The sequence below is a fragment of the Trichosurus vulpecula genome, chromosome 7, assembly GCF_011100635.1.
Source record: "Trichosurus vulpecula isolate mTriVul1 chromosome 7, mTriVul1.pri, whole genome shotgun sequence".
Taxonomy (NCBI): Eukaryota; Metazoa; Chordata; class Mammalia; order Diprotodontia; family Phalangeridae; genus Trichosurus; species Trichosurus vulpecula.
Genome location: NC_050579.1, coordinates 153,910,881 through 153,930,562, shown reverse-complemented (window position 1 = coordinate 153,930,562; position 19,682 = coordinate 153,910,881). Strand labels below are relative to the sequence as shown.

The 19,682-nt window shown below is 38.8% G+C and overlaps 2 protein-coding genes across 2 annotated transcripts in view; one reads left to right on the top strand and one right to left on the bottom strand.

The window, feature by feature from the left end:
• Positions 1-7,662, bottom strand: part of TUBE1 (tubulin epsilon 1) — a 30,689-nt gene extending 23,027 nt beyond the window's left edge. The window contains exons 1-4 of the mRNA XM_036766545.1: positions 7,461-7,662; positions 7,249-7,322; positions 2,857-2,909; positions 1,212-1,269 (exon numbers count right to left, since the gene is read on the bottom strand). Of these exons, the coding sequence (XP_036622440.1) occupies positions 1,212-1,269; positions 2,857-2,909; positions 7,249-7,322; positions 7,461-7,485 (210 nt within the window). The 5' untranslated portion in view covers positions 7,486-7,662. The remainder of the gene's footprint in view (positions 1-1,211; positions 1,270-2,856; positions 2,910-7,248; positions 7,323-7,460) is intronic.
• Positions 7,663-12,749: 5,087 nt separating this feature from the next.
• On the top strand, positions 12,750-13,609 carry FAM229B (family with sequence similarity 229 member B). Its single transcript, XM_036766544.1, has 2 exons — positions 12,750-12,874; positions 13,492-13,609. The coding sequence occupies exons 1-2, from the start codon at positions 12,750-12,752 to the stop codon at positions 13,607-13,609; spliced, it is 243 nt and encodes an 80-aa protein (XP_036622439.1).
• Positions 13,610-19,682: the final 6,073 nt, after the last annotated feature.

Genomic DNA, 19,682 nt, shown 5'->3' with positions numbered 1-19,682 from the left:
TATAGTAAAAGAGAGCATTTACCTACTCCAAGTGAATTCAAGTCACCCAGCCCAAATGAATGACTTCTTGGGTAAGGCTAAATGCTAAATTAAACACTTGGTGAGTTTTTAATGAGCTGACAGATAAGCAATCTAATTAGTACAGAGGGACATTCTAAGGCCAACATTTCAGCAATCTGTGAGATGAAGCTCCTAATGAGTCTAATCTATGCTGGTTCTCCCTTAAGTTGGTGCTGAGTAATGAGATCAGGTGTTTGATATCTTTTTTTTTTCCTACTAGCAAGGGTTGGAGAAGAAATCTTGGGGAAAACAAAGCAAAACATTGCTTATAATGAACCATTAGTAGTAATGAAATTACAATGTATTGAATAAAATACTATTACTATGGCCTTGTAGTCTTTTTATTGTACTGGTAATATTAGGCAACAGTGCAGAGTGGCAAAGAGTGCTGGATAAGGACTGAATTTTAGTTATGTGACCAGATAGCCAACTTACTGAAACTCTTGAGTCTCAGTTTTCTCATCTTTAAAATGGAATACTATCTGTCCTACTCTTTTCTCAGCGATGTTGGGAAAACCATGTGAGATAATGTATGTGAAAGCACTTTGAATTCTGCGAAATAGTATTAAAAAAACTAAGTAAAAAGAAAGGCAACACGGCATAGTGAACAGAAGGGGTGACTTTGGAGTTGGGAAGATCTGAGTTCAAGTTCTGCTCCTGACACATACTAGCTGTGGAACTTCAGGGAGGTTATTGCCCTCTTAGTTCTCTCATGAATTCATTTCTATCAGGAGAGGGAGTTTCCATACCACCTATAATAAGGAAACCACAGGATTTACCCTCCCTCCACAAAAAAAAATATTATGTAATATCATGGAATGTCATCTGTATATTGTATTGGGAAAAGTGACTAGGTAGCAGAACAAAATTACCTTGAAAAGAAATTTTTACATGCAACGGGTCTTTAAAATATACACACATTTGTTCTTAATACAAACTCTTTTCTTATCATCTGATCTGTCTGGAAATTTGTGAAGTCCTTAAAAGTGCCTAAGGTACAACATCTGGCATCCATACAAACAGGGTGTTCATAAATATTCTTTCTGTGAATTACTGACTTAAGTTAGAACAGAGGAAATTTAATTTGGGTGACAATTATAGCAGCATAATTATCATTAAAATACATAAAGTAAAAATAATGTATATCTTACTCGCGCTTTTAGTGAGCAAATCTTTCCTTTGGAAATATCTACACCATCACCGTTTCCTCTGAAAGATTTTGAAAAAAAAAAAAAGGAAAAAAGATTACTGAGAAAAAATAGGAAACAAGGAACAACTACAGGAAAAAATACTGTAATATAATCCATTAAACTTCAACTCCATAGAATGTAAAGGAATATGAAATGTTAAATCATTAGGAGTAAATTAAGCTGGACAAAAAAAAATTTATTTGAACTAAATGATTACTTAAAATCTATGTATATAAATTATATACTTAATATATCATTCTGCAAATGCACGCATGTAAAGGGAAACATGGAAAATTATGGATATTAGTCTTAATATTTTTTGATCCAAAACTGAGATTTCATCAGTGAGGGAGGGGCGGAACTCTTGGTAAAGAAACTTCCTTCATCAAAGGAGATCAGCAACTTGTGAGCAACTTAAAAGCTACAGTCTCCATTTGTCTGAGACCTTGAGAAGTGAGGTGCCTCACCAGGGTTTTGCTCTAAATTGCTATAAATAGTCTTGTATAGGTTGATCCTTTAATGACATTTTAAGAAATTCTAGCAATGAAATCACCAAGTCCCAGTATATGAGCAGTTTTAGTGACTGATACATCTTGCTATCATTGTACAAAGTATTTTGGTTTTACTCAATTTTTGGAGGTACACACATTGCATGATTTGGGGCACTGATCTTGAATTCCACAGCTGTCAAGTCCCTTTTTTCTTGACTATTATATTTTCTAAGTATAATACCATGTTACTAAAAATAGAGCAGGACCATAGGATAGTTGTGACTTGGGCAAATACTACTGTTAGTGTGGAATGGAAGAGGAGTGACCTTGCCTGTCTGATGGCCCAGGTCAGGTGTCTAACCTAGAAACCATGTCTGTGATGAATCGATGCTGCCCTGGGGAGAGCTCTTCAGTCCAATGTGTTTTTGGGATGCAGTCTCCAGGAACACTTACTTGATAAGAATGGACTGTTTTTGGATTTTCTGGCTGCTCCTCTCTGGCCCTTACTATGTGCCTAGAACACTGCAGGTACTTAATAAGTGTTTATTGATTATGACTAACTGAACACAGTGCTCTTGTGTGTGGGCATGCACCCCATGCTTAATAAATATCTGAACTGAAGCTACTGAATACTAGACAAGAACACATGCCACTTCAGCTATGGTTACCCTGGTCCCAACAGTCTCGATTTCTGGGTTTTGTTGTGACACTCTTTACGTGGGAGGTGTTCCATACTACTCAAGGTGGAAGTCAGAGCTGAGTAGCTAATCTTCCCTTATGCTTGCAAGCTTTTATCAAGAGAAGTAAACAATTTAACTGTAAAAATGGGAGAAATGGGGGTTAGTACATCTGCAGCCTTTTGTTTTATACACATTATATTTAATCTTTGGTCCAACCACAAAGCACATACCCTTTTGTGAGCTTAACCCCCGAGATCTACGTTAGTGTACTGAAGGGTGTACACGATGACTACAGGAGGCACTATTTTTCGATCCCTTAGAGTACAAAGTCTTGAGATCTTTTGAATTAAGTTCATGCTGTGACCCCAACCTAGGGACACATACCCATAGACTCATACATTCTGATGAACTTGAAATAAACAAAATACATCTTACCTAGTATCCACATTTCTAAAGAAGTTCCTTAGTGAGTCATCATAAATCCCTTTCTAAAAATTAAAAAAAAAATCATGTAACAACTATTTTATAAATTCTATACTCCCACCTAAGAAGTCTTTCAAAGTTTTAAAAGACAATCAATCATTAGAGGCAACAATGGAGTTTATAATGGGTATTGAATGCTCAAGAAAGAAAAATGTCAAAATCATTCACATTTGTTTTCCAACTTAAAAGATTTAAGATCACCATTTTCTAAATTCACAAAAGATCTCGACTCCTCTTCCTAAAGAAGTAAGATCCAGAGAGGAGGTTTTCTCTTCTGACTTCAGAAGCATATGCTGCAACATGAGGAATTAAAACACAGGAATCAATCTGCTTTGTTACCTATGTCACCTGTGCCCAAATGATGTGCAGATAGAGAAAGAGGAAGTGCTACTAATGACTTCCTAACCGCCAAGTTCAATAATCTTATTTCAGTCCTTATCCTTGGGCACCTAGATGACATAGTGGATAGGGTACTGGAGTCAGGAAGACTCAAGTTCAAATACTGCCTCAGCACACTTCATGCTCGTCTTTTTTCTTCTCTTTTGTTTTTGGGTTTTTTTTTTTGGTTCTGTCTCTTCTTTCTCATGATTCACCCCATTGGTCATAATTCTTTTCCACAACTTGACTAGTGTATAAATTAATTCAATGTGAAGTTATACATGGTAGTTATATGAGATTCCATGCAGTCTTGGGGAGGGAGGGGAGAAAATCTGGATCTCAAAATTATGTAGAACCGTGTCTTGTAAACTAAAAATAAAAAAAAAATTAATAAAAAAAAATATAAGACAAAACTGAGGTTCAGCCTGATCAGGGACTTGCCTGGCCAGGTTCACACAGCTGGCTCATGTCTGAGGTAAGATTTGAACTTGGGTCTTTTCAAACACAAAGTCCAGGACACTATCTGCTCTTCCACCTGGCTGCCTAATTTGCACCTGGATGAAGAAATTGAGTCACTGAGAAGTTTGAGTGACTTCAAACCTGTGTCTTCTGACTAAATTCAGCATGTTTTTGTATTCTACCCTTTAGCCAGCTGGGTGACTACTGGTAGGTAGCGACCTCACCTGGGAGGGGTCACTTTTCCTTTTGGGGCCTTGATTTCTTTATTTGTAAAATTGGGGGTTATAATATGTGCACTGCCTACCTTATGTGGTGGTGAGGAAAACCCTTAATAAAGTGCTATGTAGCTAAAAAAAAAAAAACAAAAAAAAAAACAAATACTGCCTCAGACCTTATTAGCTGTATCATCCTGGGCAAGTCACTTAACCACTGTCTGCCTCAGTTTCTTCATCTGTAAAATGAGGATAATAATAGCTCCTACCTGCCAGGGTTGTTGTGAGGATTAAATGAAATAACTGTAAAGCACTTGGCACAATGTAAGCACACAGTAAGCTCTATGTAAATGTTAAGTATTATAATTATCATCATTATAGTACTATTCTCATCATCCCACTTCTCTAAATTTAACATTGATGACCACAGCCTCCTCAAGTCTCTTGTGCCTCTCATTTAAGGACACCTCACTTTTTGGATCCTTTTCCTACCAACTTCCCTATTTCTGCCCTGCCTTATTTTTCTCATCTTGACCACTCAATGTAGACCTTCGGTACAACATAATCAGCACTCATCAAGTATATACTGTGTAAGTTTATACTTAGTACAGATTACTTTAGTTTATACCACTCTCTATAAGAATGTTCTTCTCAGTCTCCATCTGTTGAAATCCAACCCAAACTTCAAAAAACTCAAATGTCACCCCCTGAAGTATTCCCTGATTTTTCCCACTTCAATCCTCATCTCTTTTTACCTGGAAAGGATTATTTCCTTTTCAGGCCTCAGATAATACTTTTTACTTAGAAAGATGAATAAATAGGATATTTATCATGAACCAGGCACCATGGTAAGTGTTGGGGACACAAATATAAACATGTAAGACAATCCTTGCCCTCAGGAGCTTATAATCTTATGGTGGAATGCAACATACAAAGGGGAGCTAAAAAAAAGAGGCAGGGGGAAAGCAGCATGGTATGGCATGGCCAGAAGTCAAGGCCTAGTTTCAGGGAAGATAAAGTGAAAGCTATCAGAGCACTCAATCCCAGAGCACAAGCCCAAGATTTAGAATGTGAGGTGTGGAGGGGATGGAGATAGGGATGGTGGCAAGATGGGGGATGTCAACAATGTATGTACAGAAAAGGAATTGCGTGGAAACTTGGCTCTGTTATCACATTCTCCTCTAAAGCATAGCTTTGCATCTATGCCTTCAAAGATAGGCATGTTTCAGATCTCTGGATCCCCTATGCTTAGCAGATTAACTTGTACTTTATAAATGTTCCTTAGATCACAATGTAGGGCTGGAGGGTGACCTTAAGAGGCCACACAGGCCAACTTACATTTGGCAGATGAGGACAGTGAAACCGGGAGAGGTCATACAACTAACTAGTAAGCTGTGTATGTGGGACTCAAAATGCAGACTATCTGATTCAATTTAGTGTCCTTTCCCTCTGTACCATCCTGGCTATGTCCTGTACTGCCTGCTAAATGCAATCGATTTTTTTTTTTCTGGAGCAAGGATTCTTAATCTTTTTTGTATCCTAGGCCCTTTGGCATGGCAGTTAAACCTATGGATTCCTTCTTCAAATAATGTTTTTAAATTCATAAAATAAAATACATAGGATTACATGGAAACCCAAGGTGAGTTACAAGAGATGTAATTTTTTTCTCCACCCAAGTTCACAGATCTCTTGTAATCTACCCCCAAATTAAGAATCCCTGTTCTAACATTATCAAACACATATATTTTTTATTCAATGCTGGACATTCTAAATCTTAAACAGGTGCTACTTAGTTACTCCACTTGAGACCCTGAAGTGTAATGGAAAGAGATCTGAATTTAAAGTCAGAAGAAACCTGGATTCTGATCTGCCCTCTGACACTTACTAGCTATGTGACAATATTGTTCAGTCATGTCCAACTCTTTTCCTTGGCAAAGATACTGGAGTTGTTTGCCATTTCCTTCTCCAGCTCATTTTACAGATGAGGAAACAGAGGCCAACAGGGTTAAGTGACTTGCCCAAGGTCACATAGCTAGTAAATGTCTGAGGCTGGATCTGAACTCAGGAAGATGCCAAGCCTGGCACTCTATCCCGAGCCACAGGGATGCCCCATGTCACTATGGGTTGTTACTTAACCTTAGGTTTACCAGAGATCTGGAGCTGGAAGGGACCTCAGAGGCCATAGTCTAATCCAGCCCCCTCATTTTACAGATGAGGAAACAGGTGTTTAAAAATGACTTGCCCAAGTCCACACAGGTTTTAAGTTATCAAAAGCAGAATACGATCCCAGGTTCTTAGGCTTCAAAGAAGGATAACAGCACTTATCTCAGAAGCTTATGTAAAGAATCCAATTAGATACTGTATGTAAATGCACTTTTCAAGACTTCATCACCATACAAATGTTAACAATAATTAATATTGCTGGAAGGCTTCCCCAACCTCTCTTAATTCTAGTGTCTTCCCTTGGTTAATTATTTCTCTATTCTGATTATAGTTTGCTTTATATATATTTGTTTGAACGTTGTCTCCTCCATCAGAATGTAAGCTGGTTGAGGGCAGGGAATGATTTCTTTTGCCTCTAAGTCCCCAGGACTTTGCCCAATGACTAGCACACAGTAGGCGCTTAATAAATGTTTACTGATTGATTATTCAGCGATTTTAGATCCTTTGATCAGACAGGGGCACAGAAAACAAGCAGGAGCTGCTGACTTTCCAGGCAAGCCTAGGTAGGAAGAACAGAGGATGAAGGTAGGAACATGGGGGAAGGTGACTATGAGGGGAGGGAACAGGAACATGGGGGGAGGGAGGTGGAGGTGGGGCAGGAAGATGAGCAAAGGGTAGAAAGATAAGGGAGGTGAAAGAGGATGGGGACAGGATGGGAGAGGAGGAGGTAGAGGATCGGGAGGGGGCTGGATGGAGGAGGGGCCTGGAAAGAAGGTGGGGAAAGGGAGGAGAGTGGAGGAGATGAGTTAGGGAGGTGGGGTGGGAGATAGGAATATGGTGGGAGGGAGGAGGAAGAAGATGAGGGTGCGGAGGTAGTAGGGAAGGGGATAAGGGGAGGAAGGAGATGGGGGAGGAGAACAAGGTGAATTGGTAAGGATGGGCGGGAGAAATGGGATAAAGGAGGAGGACGGGGACGCGGCTAGGTACAAGGTAGGGAGGGGGAGAAGGATCAGGGGAGGAGTTAGGGAGATGGGGGAGGGGACAAGAACAAGGTGGGGAGGGGGAGGACGCCGGCGAAGGGGAGCAGGGAAGATGCGGAGAGTTCCGGCACGCGGAGCGGGTGGTCCCCTACCTTGTTGACAGCCGCATGCTCCCTCAGGGCCAGATCCCAGAAGCACCGGCCAATCTGGTTCCCGCACTGGCCGACTGCAAGCCCCCGTGGCGGGCCCGGAAAGAAAGAGAACAGGGCATTAGGGCAGCTTCAGTCAGGGGCTCCCGCCCCGGGGATACGGGGACCCTGCGGGGTGGGGGGGGGGTCCTCCTCAGCCCCCCGAAGCAGCTCACCTTGCACTACGACAGACTGGGCCATGCTGCTGCTCCTGCAGCCGCGGCGGCTCGCTCCAACCCCGGAGCTCGCGGCTGGTCCGGATCCCGGGCCCGCGGACAACCCGCGACCGCTCAAACGTCAGCCAACGATTTCTAATTTCTTTTCTGGAGCTCAGTTCGCGCCTGCGCCTCGCGCCGCGCACAGACGCCGGCCGGGGGTGGGGGTGGGGACGGAGCAACGGAAGGCGGCTCGAGGGCGCCTGCGTCCTAGCCGTTGCCATAGCGACGAGGCACGCAGTCTCCCGCCGGGCTTCCAGTCGGGGAGCCCTCAACGTCTAAGTCGGAGTGTCTGAAGTTTCCGGAGCCCGCACCAGCGGGTAATTCAAGATTGTTGGTTTGGTTGACGACGTCCGTCACCTGCTCTTCCTCCTCCACAGGCTCATCCCTCCTTGGGCTGCGGGGGAGGGCGTCTCCTCTCACCGAGGCCACCCCCTTCCCTGCAAGACTTTTATCAGCCCCAAGCCGGTCATCTTGTGTTGCTATTCAGCCCCGACGGACAAGGACATTGAAGCAGACTGACCAACTGCAGGCCCTGGGGTCTGAGGGTGGGTGGGCCGTGGAAAGAAAATCAAGTCCAATCCTTGGGCATGGGGGGTCTTGCCCTGTGTTTATTTGGGCACGGAGGGGTACTCGACGTGGGAGGCGGCTGCCCTCGTGGGTGTAAGCCCATGAAACAATATGGGGTCTCGAGTTTAATGTAATAGGATGCCAACCTCCTCCGATCCCTCCGGGTAGGAATGATGAGTCGATTTTGTAGCACTCATTACCTCCGTAAAATGTCCTATTGCTGGATTTGCTTTGGTAGTGAGAGCTTCCTCATTCAAGATTTCTCCATACTCGTGAAAGATTTGTAGTGCCCAAGGCAGAGCTCTCCGCCTAAGTAGTGGACGAGAGCAAGCGCAGATCTGTCAAAAATACAAGGCAACATGGGCTGGAAAAAAAAGCATTAAATCGAGAACGAATCCTCTTAGTTCTGTTTACCGCTTAAAACTATGACTGGACAAACTGACCCTCTATGAGAGTGTTACCTCACCAATAAAATGGGGATAATAATACTTGCCCAGCCTACCTCCTGGGTTATTGTAAAGAGGAAATACCACATATCTGAAAGTATTTTTAAAACTGAAATAGGATGATGATGATGATGGTCATCTTGAAATATTCATGCTGAAAGTGATTTAGACAAACCTTTGTGTGATTTTGATGGGGACCCTTAGGAATGCCTTCAGCGATGGGGTGGAGAGCTGTCTTGTTATTCCATACCTGTCATCCGAAGGCCAGTGGTTAAGAACTGCACCTATACTAATGTTTAGAACTCTACATGAATATTTTTTCCAACTTGGTGAAGAAGTAAAACCTTAAAATGTAGCTGATGCAAGAAGTAAGTACATGGTGTAAGAAAACACAGTATCTGGATTTCTGCTTTATATCCTTCTGCAGCAGAGGTGTGGGTGATAGAGAGAACCTGGCCATGCTTTTCGGTGCACGTATAGATTGAATGAAAAGGAAGCATGCTGTCAAGGTGGTTAATATGGTTGTGCACTTAGAGATTTGCTGTCGGTTCCTCCTCTCCCCCCATAAGGTATAGGCTTAATGTGAATCAACCAACAGATGCAACCAGTGTTTTATTTCATTGAATTCTTCTCATAGTGCAAGACTTGCTGAGATTTTGTATTGTGCAGAATTTGAAAATATTTTCAAGAAACCCCTCTGGAATACATACATAAACATATATGCATACACTTTTTATATCCCCCAAACAACTTTCTTTTTTTCCAATTTGCCTTTTAAAAAAAAATCAACTTTTAACAATTTCCTCCTGGAGAATTTCATGGGTTTTTGGTTTATTGTATTTTCTTTACATTAATGCTGGAAAAGTGTGCCATCCTTTTGTTATGGTATAGTGTCCTAATTTATCTAGGACACTAATTTATGTTATGTATCTAATTTATGTTTTATCTAGCATGTAATTATAGGAAATCCACACATTTAGTGCTGTTATATTGGTCTTAAGATTTTATTAACCACCCGTTGCTCAAAAAATCCAATAAGCGCTTCTCAATACTTATGAAATGACCACTCTCTTCTTAGTGCTATACATTACTACCATAAGACGAGTAGTTACTTACCACCTTTATTTACATTTTAATTATCCTAGGTGGTAACAATAATGAAAGGTTTTTGTCACACTCATAAAATAGATTGCCATTATGGTATTTTTTGGCACTTCTTTCATATTTGGCTTTTGATTTTTGTCTACCACTGTTTTTATAGGAATCAGTTTTATAGATTTTTTTTAGCCAAACAAAATTGTATTCATTTAGTAAACAAAACATAGCTACTGATGATTTCCTATTGTATTTTCACCTGTGGAACATCAACAGCATCCATCAGTCAATATTTCACATTTGTTCAAAATGAAAAGGGAGATTCTTTAGAAGAGATTAAAGAAGCTTCACTTTTTGGCAGCTTCTGCCAGTAGAATGTAAGCTGTTTGTGGCTAGGGATTGTTTGATTCTTTGTACTTTTATTCCCAGCATTCAGCCCTGTGCCTGGCACGAAGTAATAATAAATACATGTTGGTTGATGTATTGATTAAAAGAGGCAGTATGGAAGATAGAAAGCTGACCTCAGAGTCAGGATGTTACAAATTCTACATCTGAAACATGGTTGGCAATGTAACTCTGGACAAGTCATTTAAACTTTTACAATCCCATATAACTCTTTAAAACCATTGAGTTTCTGAACAGCTGCAGATCTGCTTTGGTAGAGGATATTTCTTCACTGCAAGTTCCATATACTAATGAAATGATAAGTATAGTTGAAAAGGCTTTTTTTAATCAGCCTTGTCATTTTCTACTATTTAAAATTTTTAGTAGACATTAAACAAAAACTTAGAACATTTTACTTTAAGGGTTAAAAAGGAGGATTTTGCTGCAAAAACCATGGATACTGCTGTGGAGATAGCTTCAGCTTCCTCATCTGTAAAATGAGGTTTGATTAGAAGAACTCTAGTTGAGGATTCATGCTGTATTTCTATTCCCTTCTTTGCCTGTGCTCAGATGCCTAAATTTCCAGTTCTTTGTTGGAGTAGAATGACTTCTGCAGGGCCTCTTGTAGGGAGTTCAGAAAAGATAGTTTAAGTAATGATTGATTCATACTTATTTATAGGGTCTTTCATTTGAAATTTCTGAAATCAGATAGGAAATAATTATGTCAAAACATTGCTTAATTGTTGCTGGTAGTTACTCAAGTGCATTGATCGGTGTAATGTTGGAATAAGCAGTGAAGATAAGAAAATATCTGACTTCCACAAAAAAACCATTTTTATACTTTTAAGGATAATTTCCTGGTTATACAAACAACTGAAAATGTTGCCAGTCAATGCAAGGATTCAGTGTTTAGGATGGACCAATGCATTAGCTAACAATGGCCTTCAGTGATCTCAGTTTATCTGGACTATTGTTACACAGTCAGGTGGTTTTTTTTCCCAGCCAACCAGACTTGTGGTTAACTTGCTCACAGATGTCAAGCTACTAAGGGAGAAAGAAAGTGGAGGTAAGACTGAGCAGCTTGAGTAAGATGACTTTCCTATAACATGTCACATGAAAATAAAAGTAATGAGAACACAAAAAACCTAATGTGAAAATTTTGATTAAGATAATCTTTAAATTGGATTATGCATTGGAAAGTTTAGTTCTCACTTGTGCTGAAAAAATGATTTGCTTTAGATGTGGTATTTGTTTTTAAGGGTTAAATAGATTAATCCTGAAAATGTTGGGGTGGCTTTAATAAATATCTTTAAAATTAGTGATTACTTACTGGAAGAAGTGTCAAATTCATGTTTCTTATCTATAGAATGTAAGTTGAAATTTTATGTTTTGCTGTTGATTTTATGTGGGGCTATATTATTGTGAGGAGTTTGGGGGAACTGGAAGTATGTGGGAAAAGGGGTAAGGAGATTATGATTGGGCCATTAGGCAGGGAAAGTCCTAAAAGAGCCAGGAAGAGTGGGATGTGAAGTCATGTATTTTTGTGTTAATTGAAAAGATTCATATCTGGGACACAGATTTAGATGATAGCCCTGTGTATCTGACATTGGCCGTAATTATGTTTGGTCCTTTCCTGTTCCACAGTATTTGAGAAGCAAACAAGCAAAGGATAACAAAACCCAAACCAAATCATTAAGGGCAGTTAGCTCTCTTAGCTAAGCAGAAATCTTTTCGGTTTAATGCTCCCATCATAAATTCAGAATGAAAACTTCTATTCTTTAGCAGGTAGGAAACTATGTGAAAGAATTCTCTGATGTCATAATTTCTGGGTGTCACTGGCTCATTCGACCAGCCTTCCTTTGGCACATTCCATCCTCCTATGGAAGGAGAGTAGAAGCATTTGATTTATTTAGCCTCTACAGGAATCAAACTTCACTTATTTTGGTAAGTGTATATATCTTTGGCTTAGTTAGCCAAAACCATGTTTTACTCCCTTCAAAAAAGACATCTTTCTTGAATTTACCTAGCTGGAAAACTTTTCTTAAGCCATGGAAAAATACAACTTTTCTCTGGGTTATGCAGCAACTGGAGGGCCTCCCCTAAAATCTTTGTGCATTTAAAAAATTTTAAACTTTTGAACTTTAATAATTTCAGTTCATCATCATTATCATCATCATCATCAATAACAAATATTTATTAGGAAATGTGTTAGGTACTAGGGAAACAAAGAACTATAATAGAGTATTGGCCTGAAAGGGACTTAAAATTTAGTTGGACAAACAACATATGTACATTAAAAGATAAGCAATAATACAAGTATAGCGTATGTTAAGTGACAAACACATGGCATAGACAGTATTATAGGAATCAGGAAGGAACGATCAGGCTCTTGGGAAAGCTTTGAAGCTAGGCCTTGAAGGAAAGGCTAGGTTTTAGATAACGGAACAATTTTCAAGGAGCTACGATGTGAGTTATTTTAAGATGACATTTAAAGGCACATCGAATTATAGCTTATGTGAAATTAAGTTTTGTTAGTCTTAAGAGAGTTTACTCTCATTTATGGTAGTGATTGCTTGTCACTGGAACTGAAATAAGGATACATGCAGACAACTGAGGGTTTTAATAGATAAGAGCTATAGATTTATAAGAGTTAGAGATTCTATCATGCCTATAATACAAATTACCAAAGTTTAAAAGGACAACAGGTCACTATGTGTTTTTTCTTTTAATTTCTAATTTAGGTTTTCAGTGAATTATGCCTTTTCGGTTTGGTACTCAGCCAAGGAGGTTTCCAGTGGAAGGAGGAGATTCTTCAATTGGTCCTGAACCTGGCCTGAGCTCCAGTACTGCCTGGTATAGAAAAGAGACTCCACCAACCAGGTGAACTTAGTGATTCTGCCAACACTATGTATGTATTACAGTGCAAATTTGAGCTCTGGTTAATGTCATCATAGTATCTGGGCTAACTCTAAATGTTGGTAGAACAAAGGAAAACTTAACAAAATTTAATCATCACTAAATTGGTAGCTTTTTGTTGCTTCTTAGAGGTAGTGTTAAGAGAATCAACATATTATATGGAATATTATGCTCAGTTTTTGGAACTTTTCCCAGATATCTTACTGTTGTTTAAATGAAATGATTTTGGAATGATTTTTGAAAGATATAAAGTGCATACCCATGAAAGCACCTATATGTACACCCACTCACATTTTATTGCCATTTGGGGACCATAAAATGCCTTTATAAATTAGCAGCTGGAAGTCTGTATTTTTTTAATCAGTTTCCTGTGATTAAAATGGGTAGCAATAGCTATAGTTTTGCTGGAATGCAAGTCTGATTTCTGCCTCATCGGTGCTACTGTGTTATATAATTACCCAGTGGCATTTAAAAAAATTAAAACTGATGTAAGAAAAGAGAATGAGTAGTCAGACTTTAGCACTTCGTAATATCATTTCCTGGTAGGCAACTAAATAGATGTCATTTTCCCTGTTATGTAGGCAACTCCGAAGATGCCCTGGAAGTCACTGTCTGACAATCACTGATGTTCCTGTCAATCTTTATGCGACAATGAGAAAACCACCTGCTCAGAGCAGCAAGGAAATGCATCCTAAATAGCCGCTCCTTTGGTGAAGATCATCATAAGGCTTTTGTAGAGGTTTGACTAGGTCAAGGTAATGGGCCAGTATCATTTTATGATCTGGTAAACAAATAAAAGTGGTGACACCATTGGATGTTCACAGTGGTTTTCACTTGTCATTTGTTATTGGTGGGAAAAGCAGAGAAATGCCTGTTAAATACAATAGGGCCAATATATAGCCAAGTATTATCTATATGAAAGGAAATAACCATTAATATGATAAATTATACTAAACTGATGGTACCATTTTGCTGAGATAATTGCATCTCAGCTCCCACCTGCTCTGGACAGTTTTCTCCATGTTATTTTTGGTCTATTCTTCAGTTAAATTTTATAACAACAGAGTTTGGCCAGAAAATTAAGTCACGGGGAACAGGACACATGTGGCTTTGGCACTCCACTGAGCCTGAGGGAAAAGTGCCTAGTATCCAAATGGGGGCCAGTTTTTCATCCCCCTAGAATTCAGTTGCTTAGAATGAGAGAGAAGGCTTAGACTTTTTGAGATCCAGCCCCTAGGGAAACTAACATCAAAGGAGTAGTCAGAAAGTGAGTGATAGGGGAAAAAAAGGAAAAAAAGACTGAAGTTACCAAAGATCTAGGAGGAAGAAAACTCTTTGAGTCATAGGGAATTGATCAAAGAACAAAAGTCTGGAATAGAAAGGGAAGATAAATAATGAGAATGAGAGAAAGCCTTTTTAAAAGAAGATGCAGAAAATGAAAATTGAAAAATAGATTGAAGAGGAGGAGGAGAGGAAAGGGAATTCTAATTGAGAGGGGGAAAAGGGAGGAGAATTAAATTAGCCAGATATAAGAAAGAAAAAGGAACTAATAAGCAATGCTCTTAAAATTAAGAAAGGAGGTAATAGGGAGTGTGTGTGGGGAGACGTAGGGAACAGGGGAAGATAAGGAAAAGAGAGCCAATAAAAATAGGGTTTCCTTAAGAATAGATTAAGTTAAAATAATTGAAAAGATACGGTGCTGTGTTTATGGAAAAAGAGGGGAAAAAATCCTGATTTGGGAAGACTCAATATTAGAGAAAAATGGGAGAAAATATAAACCTAACTGATAACAAATGTGAAGGATTGAACAACTTAATAAAACAAAAAGGTTCTACAGATTAGATAAGAAAACATAACCTCATCTTGCTTAAAAGAAACATAAAAAGCCCTACACATAGAAGGGTTGGAAAAAAATTTGCTATGCCTCAAATAAATGCAAAATAGGAGTTGTAGCCATGGTATCAGACAAAGCAAAAGCAAACATTCAAAACATAAAAATGGATAATAAACAAGGAAATTACATTATGCTGAAAGGAACCATAGATAACCCAATATTAAAATTAATATACTTCAAATACCTTCACATCTAAATTCATAAAGGAAACATTTACAGACCTACAAGAAGACATAACACAATAGTGACAGGAAGTTTCAACGCCCTTCAGTTTTGGATAAGTCTAACAGATAAATGAGAAAATAATGGAAGCGAAAAAATTTCTGGAGAAATGAGCTAAAAGACTTATGGTGTCTTCTAAATGGGACTGCTAAAAACATATGTATATCCTAGCACCACATGAAACATTTTATAAAAATTGATCATGTATTTAAGCACAGGTAATGCAAACAAATATAAAAAGGCAAATAGTATGGACCATACAGCCATAAAAATAGTAATCAGTTCAGGGAACTGAAACAGAAGAAATAGAACCAAATGAAGATGCCCCAACAATGATATCTTAAATAATAAGCAGGTCAAAGAAAATGATAATAATAAACAGCATACCAAAATTTATGGGATGGAACTAAAGCAGTGCTTGGAAAAATTCCTACAAAAAAACTAACAAAAAGAATTAATGAAATGAATATGTGGCTAAAAATTAGAAAGTCAACACAGAAATCTAAAATGATAACATAGAGAAATTAAAAATTGGAGAAAAAGATAAACTGGAAATTAAAAAGGATAAGTAAAACTAAAAACAGATTCTTGAAAAGATTAAAAGAAATTGATAAACCTTTTAAGTAATCGGGATTGGCAGAGACAACAAAAGTTCAGAATGAGACATTCTTCTAGCCCAAGACAACATAGGAGGTCAGAGAGATGTGTGACATGAGTGGGAAATTTGGCCTGGAGCCCACATGGTTGAAAGATCAGTGGTAGGACTAAGTGGTGGTGACAGAAACAGTAGCAGCTTTAGGAGCTCTTAAGCCTGAGATGGTAAGAGGACCTGACAACTGATCAGAAAGAGATTACAGGGTAATCTTGTGCTAGAAATGGATGCAGGACCAAACACTGTTTAGCAGCAACATTGCCTGTACCCACTTCTGGGTCACAGTACAAGGGCAGGGAGGGGGCACTTTTGGTCAAGAGGGGGTAGAAGCCCTGAGAGACGGTATCAATACTGGCCCCAAAGGATCAGGAACTCTGAGGAGTTCCTGGGAGTTCTTCCTACCCCAAGGGAGGAAGGGTCCTGGGGAAGCAGTATTGATTGTAATCCCAAGGGATCAGAGGCCCTTCATGGGTGAGGACCAGAGTGCAGATCAAGAGAGCAGTGAACACACCTTTCTCCAGATCACACCATCTTGGAAGCACTGAAAATTTTCAAAACCCCAGAACCAGCTCTGAAAACAGCAGTGTCAAAAAGTCTGAAGCCTCTCCCACTCCTCCCCAAACTGGGAACAGAGCCCAATATTAACATAAAGTTCAAAATCAAGAAATAGGCTGGAAAAAATGAGCAAAACCTGACAATAAAATGCTACTATGGTGAAAGGGAAGATAGGACACAAACCTAGAAGAAGACAATGAAGACAAAAACAGCTACAAGCAAAGCTTCAAAGAAAAATGGTGAGTTGGACAAAAGTCTAAGAATACTTGGAGGAGCTAAAATTGATTTTCAAAATCAGAGTGGTAGAGGAAAAATTAGGGACAGAAATAGAATCAAAGGAAGAAAACTATGACAAGACAAACAGCTTGGTAAGAGGCACAAAAATACTAAAGAAAATACCTTAAAAAATAGAATTGGTCAAATGGAAAAAGAAGTACAAAAATTCACTGATGAAAATAAATCCTTAAAAAACAGAACTGGCCAAATGAAAAAAAGAAGTACAAAAGCTTGCTAAAAAAAATAATTCCTTAAAAATTAGAATTGGGCAAGTAGAAGTTAATGAGCCCATGAGACATAAATAATAAAGTCAAAAGAATGAAAAAAAAATGTGAAATATCTCATTGGAAAAGCAACTGACTTGGAAAATAGATTGAATAGAGATGATTTAAGAATTATTGGATTACCTGAAAGCCATGACCAAAGAAAGAGCCTAGGTATCTGTGTTGGTAACCAAAAATGGGCTCCTTAGCACTTAGTTCAACAAGTGCCCTTGAATAGTTTGGCTTTTGTTCCCTTTGAGTAATTCGTTGAGCCTTACTAGGTGCTAAGCCCCAGGCCCAAACCCCTATTAGGTGTAAAACCTTAGTGGGTGTGGATTGGCAACTAAGGTGGGGTCCAAGGTGGGGCTAACTCCGGGGAGGGACTAGTTTACATGTCTGGGAGAGCAGAGGCTTTTAGACCACGTGAGTTTAAGTCTGCCTCTTTGTGAGATTCTAGGTCGCGTGGGTGAGTTGCATGTATGACTCACCCCTGAGGCTGAAAAAGATATAAAAACCAGGGGTTGGCTGTCTGTTCTTTGGAGCTCCTCCTTACAGCAGTGGTGGCATATGACTCTGGGCCAGCCCTTGTTCCAAGCTCCCAGGCTGAACCTAGATGTTGGTAACTATGAATCTGTATTGGATCTGTCGATGTTTATAATTTGTTTGTATTTTATTCTGAAGTTCAGGGTGCTGGCTTTTTCCTCTGAACTAAGTGAATGATATTTGTATGCTGAATTAAAGTAAGCTTGTCAACCTTGCTTTCCTTAGTTAAGCAGATCAAAAGAACCTGTGCTGTTGGCAGCTTTCTGGGTGCTGGCTGTGGGTGGATCATACTCCCCCACAGAAACTGCTAGCCAGATTGTTGAAACAGTATCATATTTCAAAAAATTATGAAGGAAAACTGTCATGATGGTCTAGAGCCAGAAGCTTTAATGAATAGTCTGAATTAATTTAAGTATTGATTTAATCTTCTCGCTGTTCAAGGGACTCTTGAAATCTTCTCCAGCTCCACAATTCCAAAGTGTCAATTCTACAGTGCTCAGCTTCCCTTATAGTCCAACTCTCACAGCTGAACATTACCACTGGAAAAACTATAGCTTTGATTATGCAGACCTTTATCAGCAAGGTGATGTGTCTATGTTTTGGTAGATTGGTGTATTCATTTTCCTTTTTTTTCCCATATCTAGGAGGAGGCATTCCTAATTAGATCTAGATATGGTGGAAAAGTTCTTAGATTACATTATCCATATCAGGCTTGGGTGAAGCTCAGGTAGATGGAGTTTATCAGGATCATAAAATGATGGGAGGATCCAATTTTAAGTAACACAGCAGAAGGAGAATGAATGACTCAAGGCCCCTTTACTGGGTCAAGAGTTCATCCAATCAAAAAAGCTGTAAGACCTATTTGCCCAATATAGCTAAAAGTGGAAAAGTACAAACTCTGTTTTGTTTTTGTGTTATTATGGGTAATAGGACTACTTAGCCTGAGTGACTTCATATTAGAGTCTCATTATTATAATACCAAACTATGACCATAAAATCAAAAATATAAAGTTTGTAATTATCATACCTCCCCATTTGAAATGTCAGCTCCTTTAGATTAGAGCAGGGACTGGTTTAGTTTTTAATTTGTGCCTCAAGGACTTAACACAATACTTTTAACATTACACTTAATGTTTTTTTCATTAATTTGTTCTTTCTGTAGTTTAGCTTCTGGAATCTTTCCTATGTAGACAAGCCTCTGTAAAGGTTGTGCCCAATTTAAATATAACAAAGATATTTTAAACTAAGATATATATTTTTAAACAAAGATACTTGCTTTCTTACCAATTCGAGTCCCTTCCCTGAAGTAGTTTTTGTTTGACATGCTAGGTGATACGACACTCCAAAAAAGATAATTGTATACAAAATAATTCAAGGAAAAAAGAAAACATTAGGAACTATGAAGCTCAAGAAAAGTTTCTTGTGGTAGTTGGCACTTGAGTAGAACATTGAAAGGAAGCTAAGGATCCTAAGAGGTTAGCAGGACATTCAAGGCATGGAGGCAGGAGAGAAACACTTAAAACAAGTCCAAGCTTTCACCTCACACCTATCAAATTGGCAAAGATTATACAAGACAGAAAAAATGTTGAAGTGGTTATGGGAAGATAAGCACACATGCATTATTGGTGAAGTTGTGAATTCGTCCAAATATTCTGGAAAATAATTTGGAATTATGTAAAAAACAAGTCACTATAGATAGGTCTTAGGGGTTTGGGGTTAGATCAGGCCCAAGGTGTGTTTTCATTACAAATAGCATAGTATAAACTAATAGACTGGTTTCCTAAAACAGTTGGGAATCAGAGGTAATTTGATTTGGCCCAGATTCCTTGGTGCTTAGATCCCCTGGGCCAAGATAGCTCCCAAGCACATAGGAATTTAGTAGAAACCATGTCAGTTTTGGATATGTTGAAAATCAAATTTATTACAAACTGTTAATGCTTTTTTGATCCAGAGATACAACTATATACCTAAAAGGAGCTTAAAGACAATTCATTTGTTACCACAAACAGCAACACTCTAATAACAAAAAAAAAATCCCTGGAAATAATAGATACTTATCTATTGAAGAGTGACTGAACAAATTGTATAAATGTAATGGAATATTCTGGGCTATAAGAAATGTTGTATTGAGGGATTCACAGAAAAAATGAGAATCGTATGAACTGGTACAGAGCAGAGAAAGCCAATTCAGAACAATATGCATAATGTCTACAATAATGTAAATGAAGACAATACTGAAAGGCAACTTAACTCAAATTAAATACAGTAATATTGCCTCTGGAGCGCAGATAATGAATCACTTTTCCCGCCTTAAGGATGGTCAGATTGGACAGGAGAGAGTATTATGGATACCCATGTGTTAGTTGT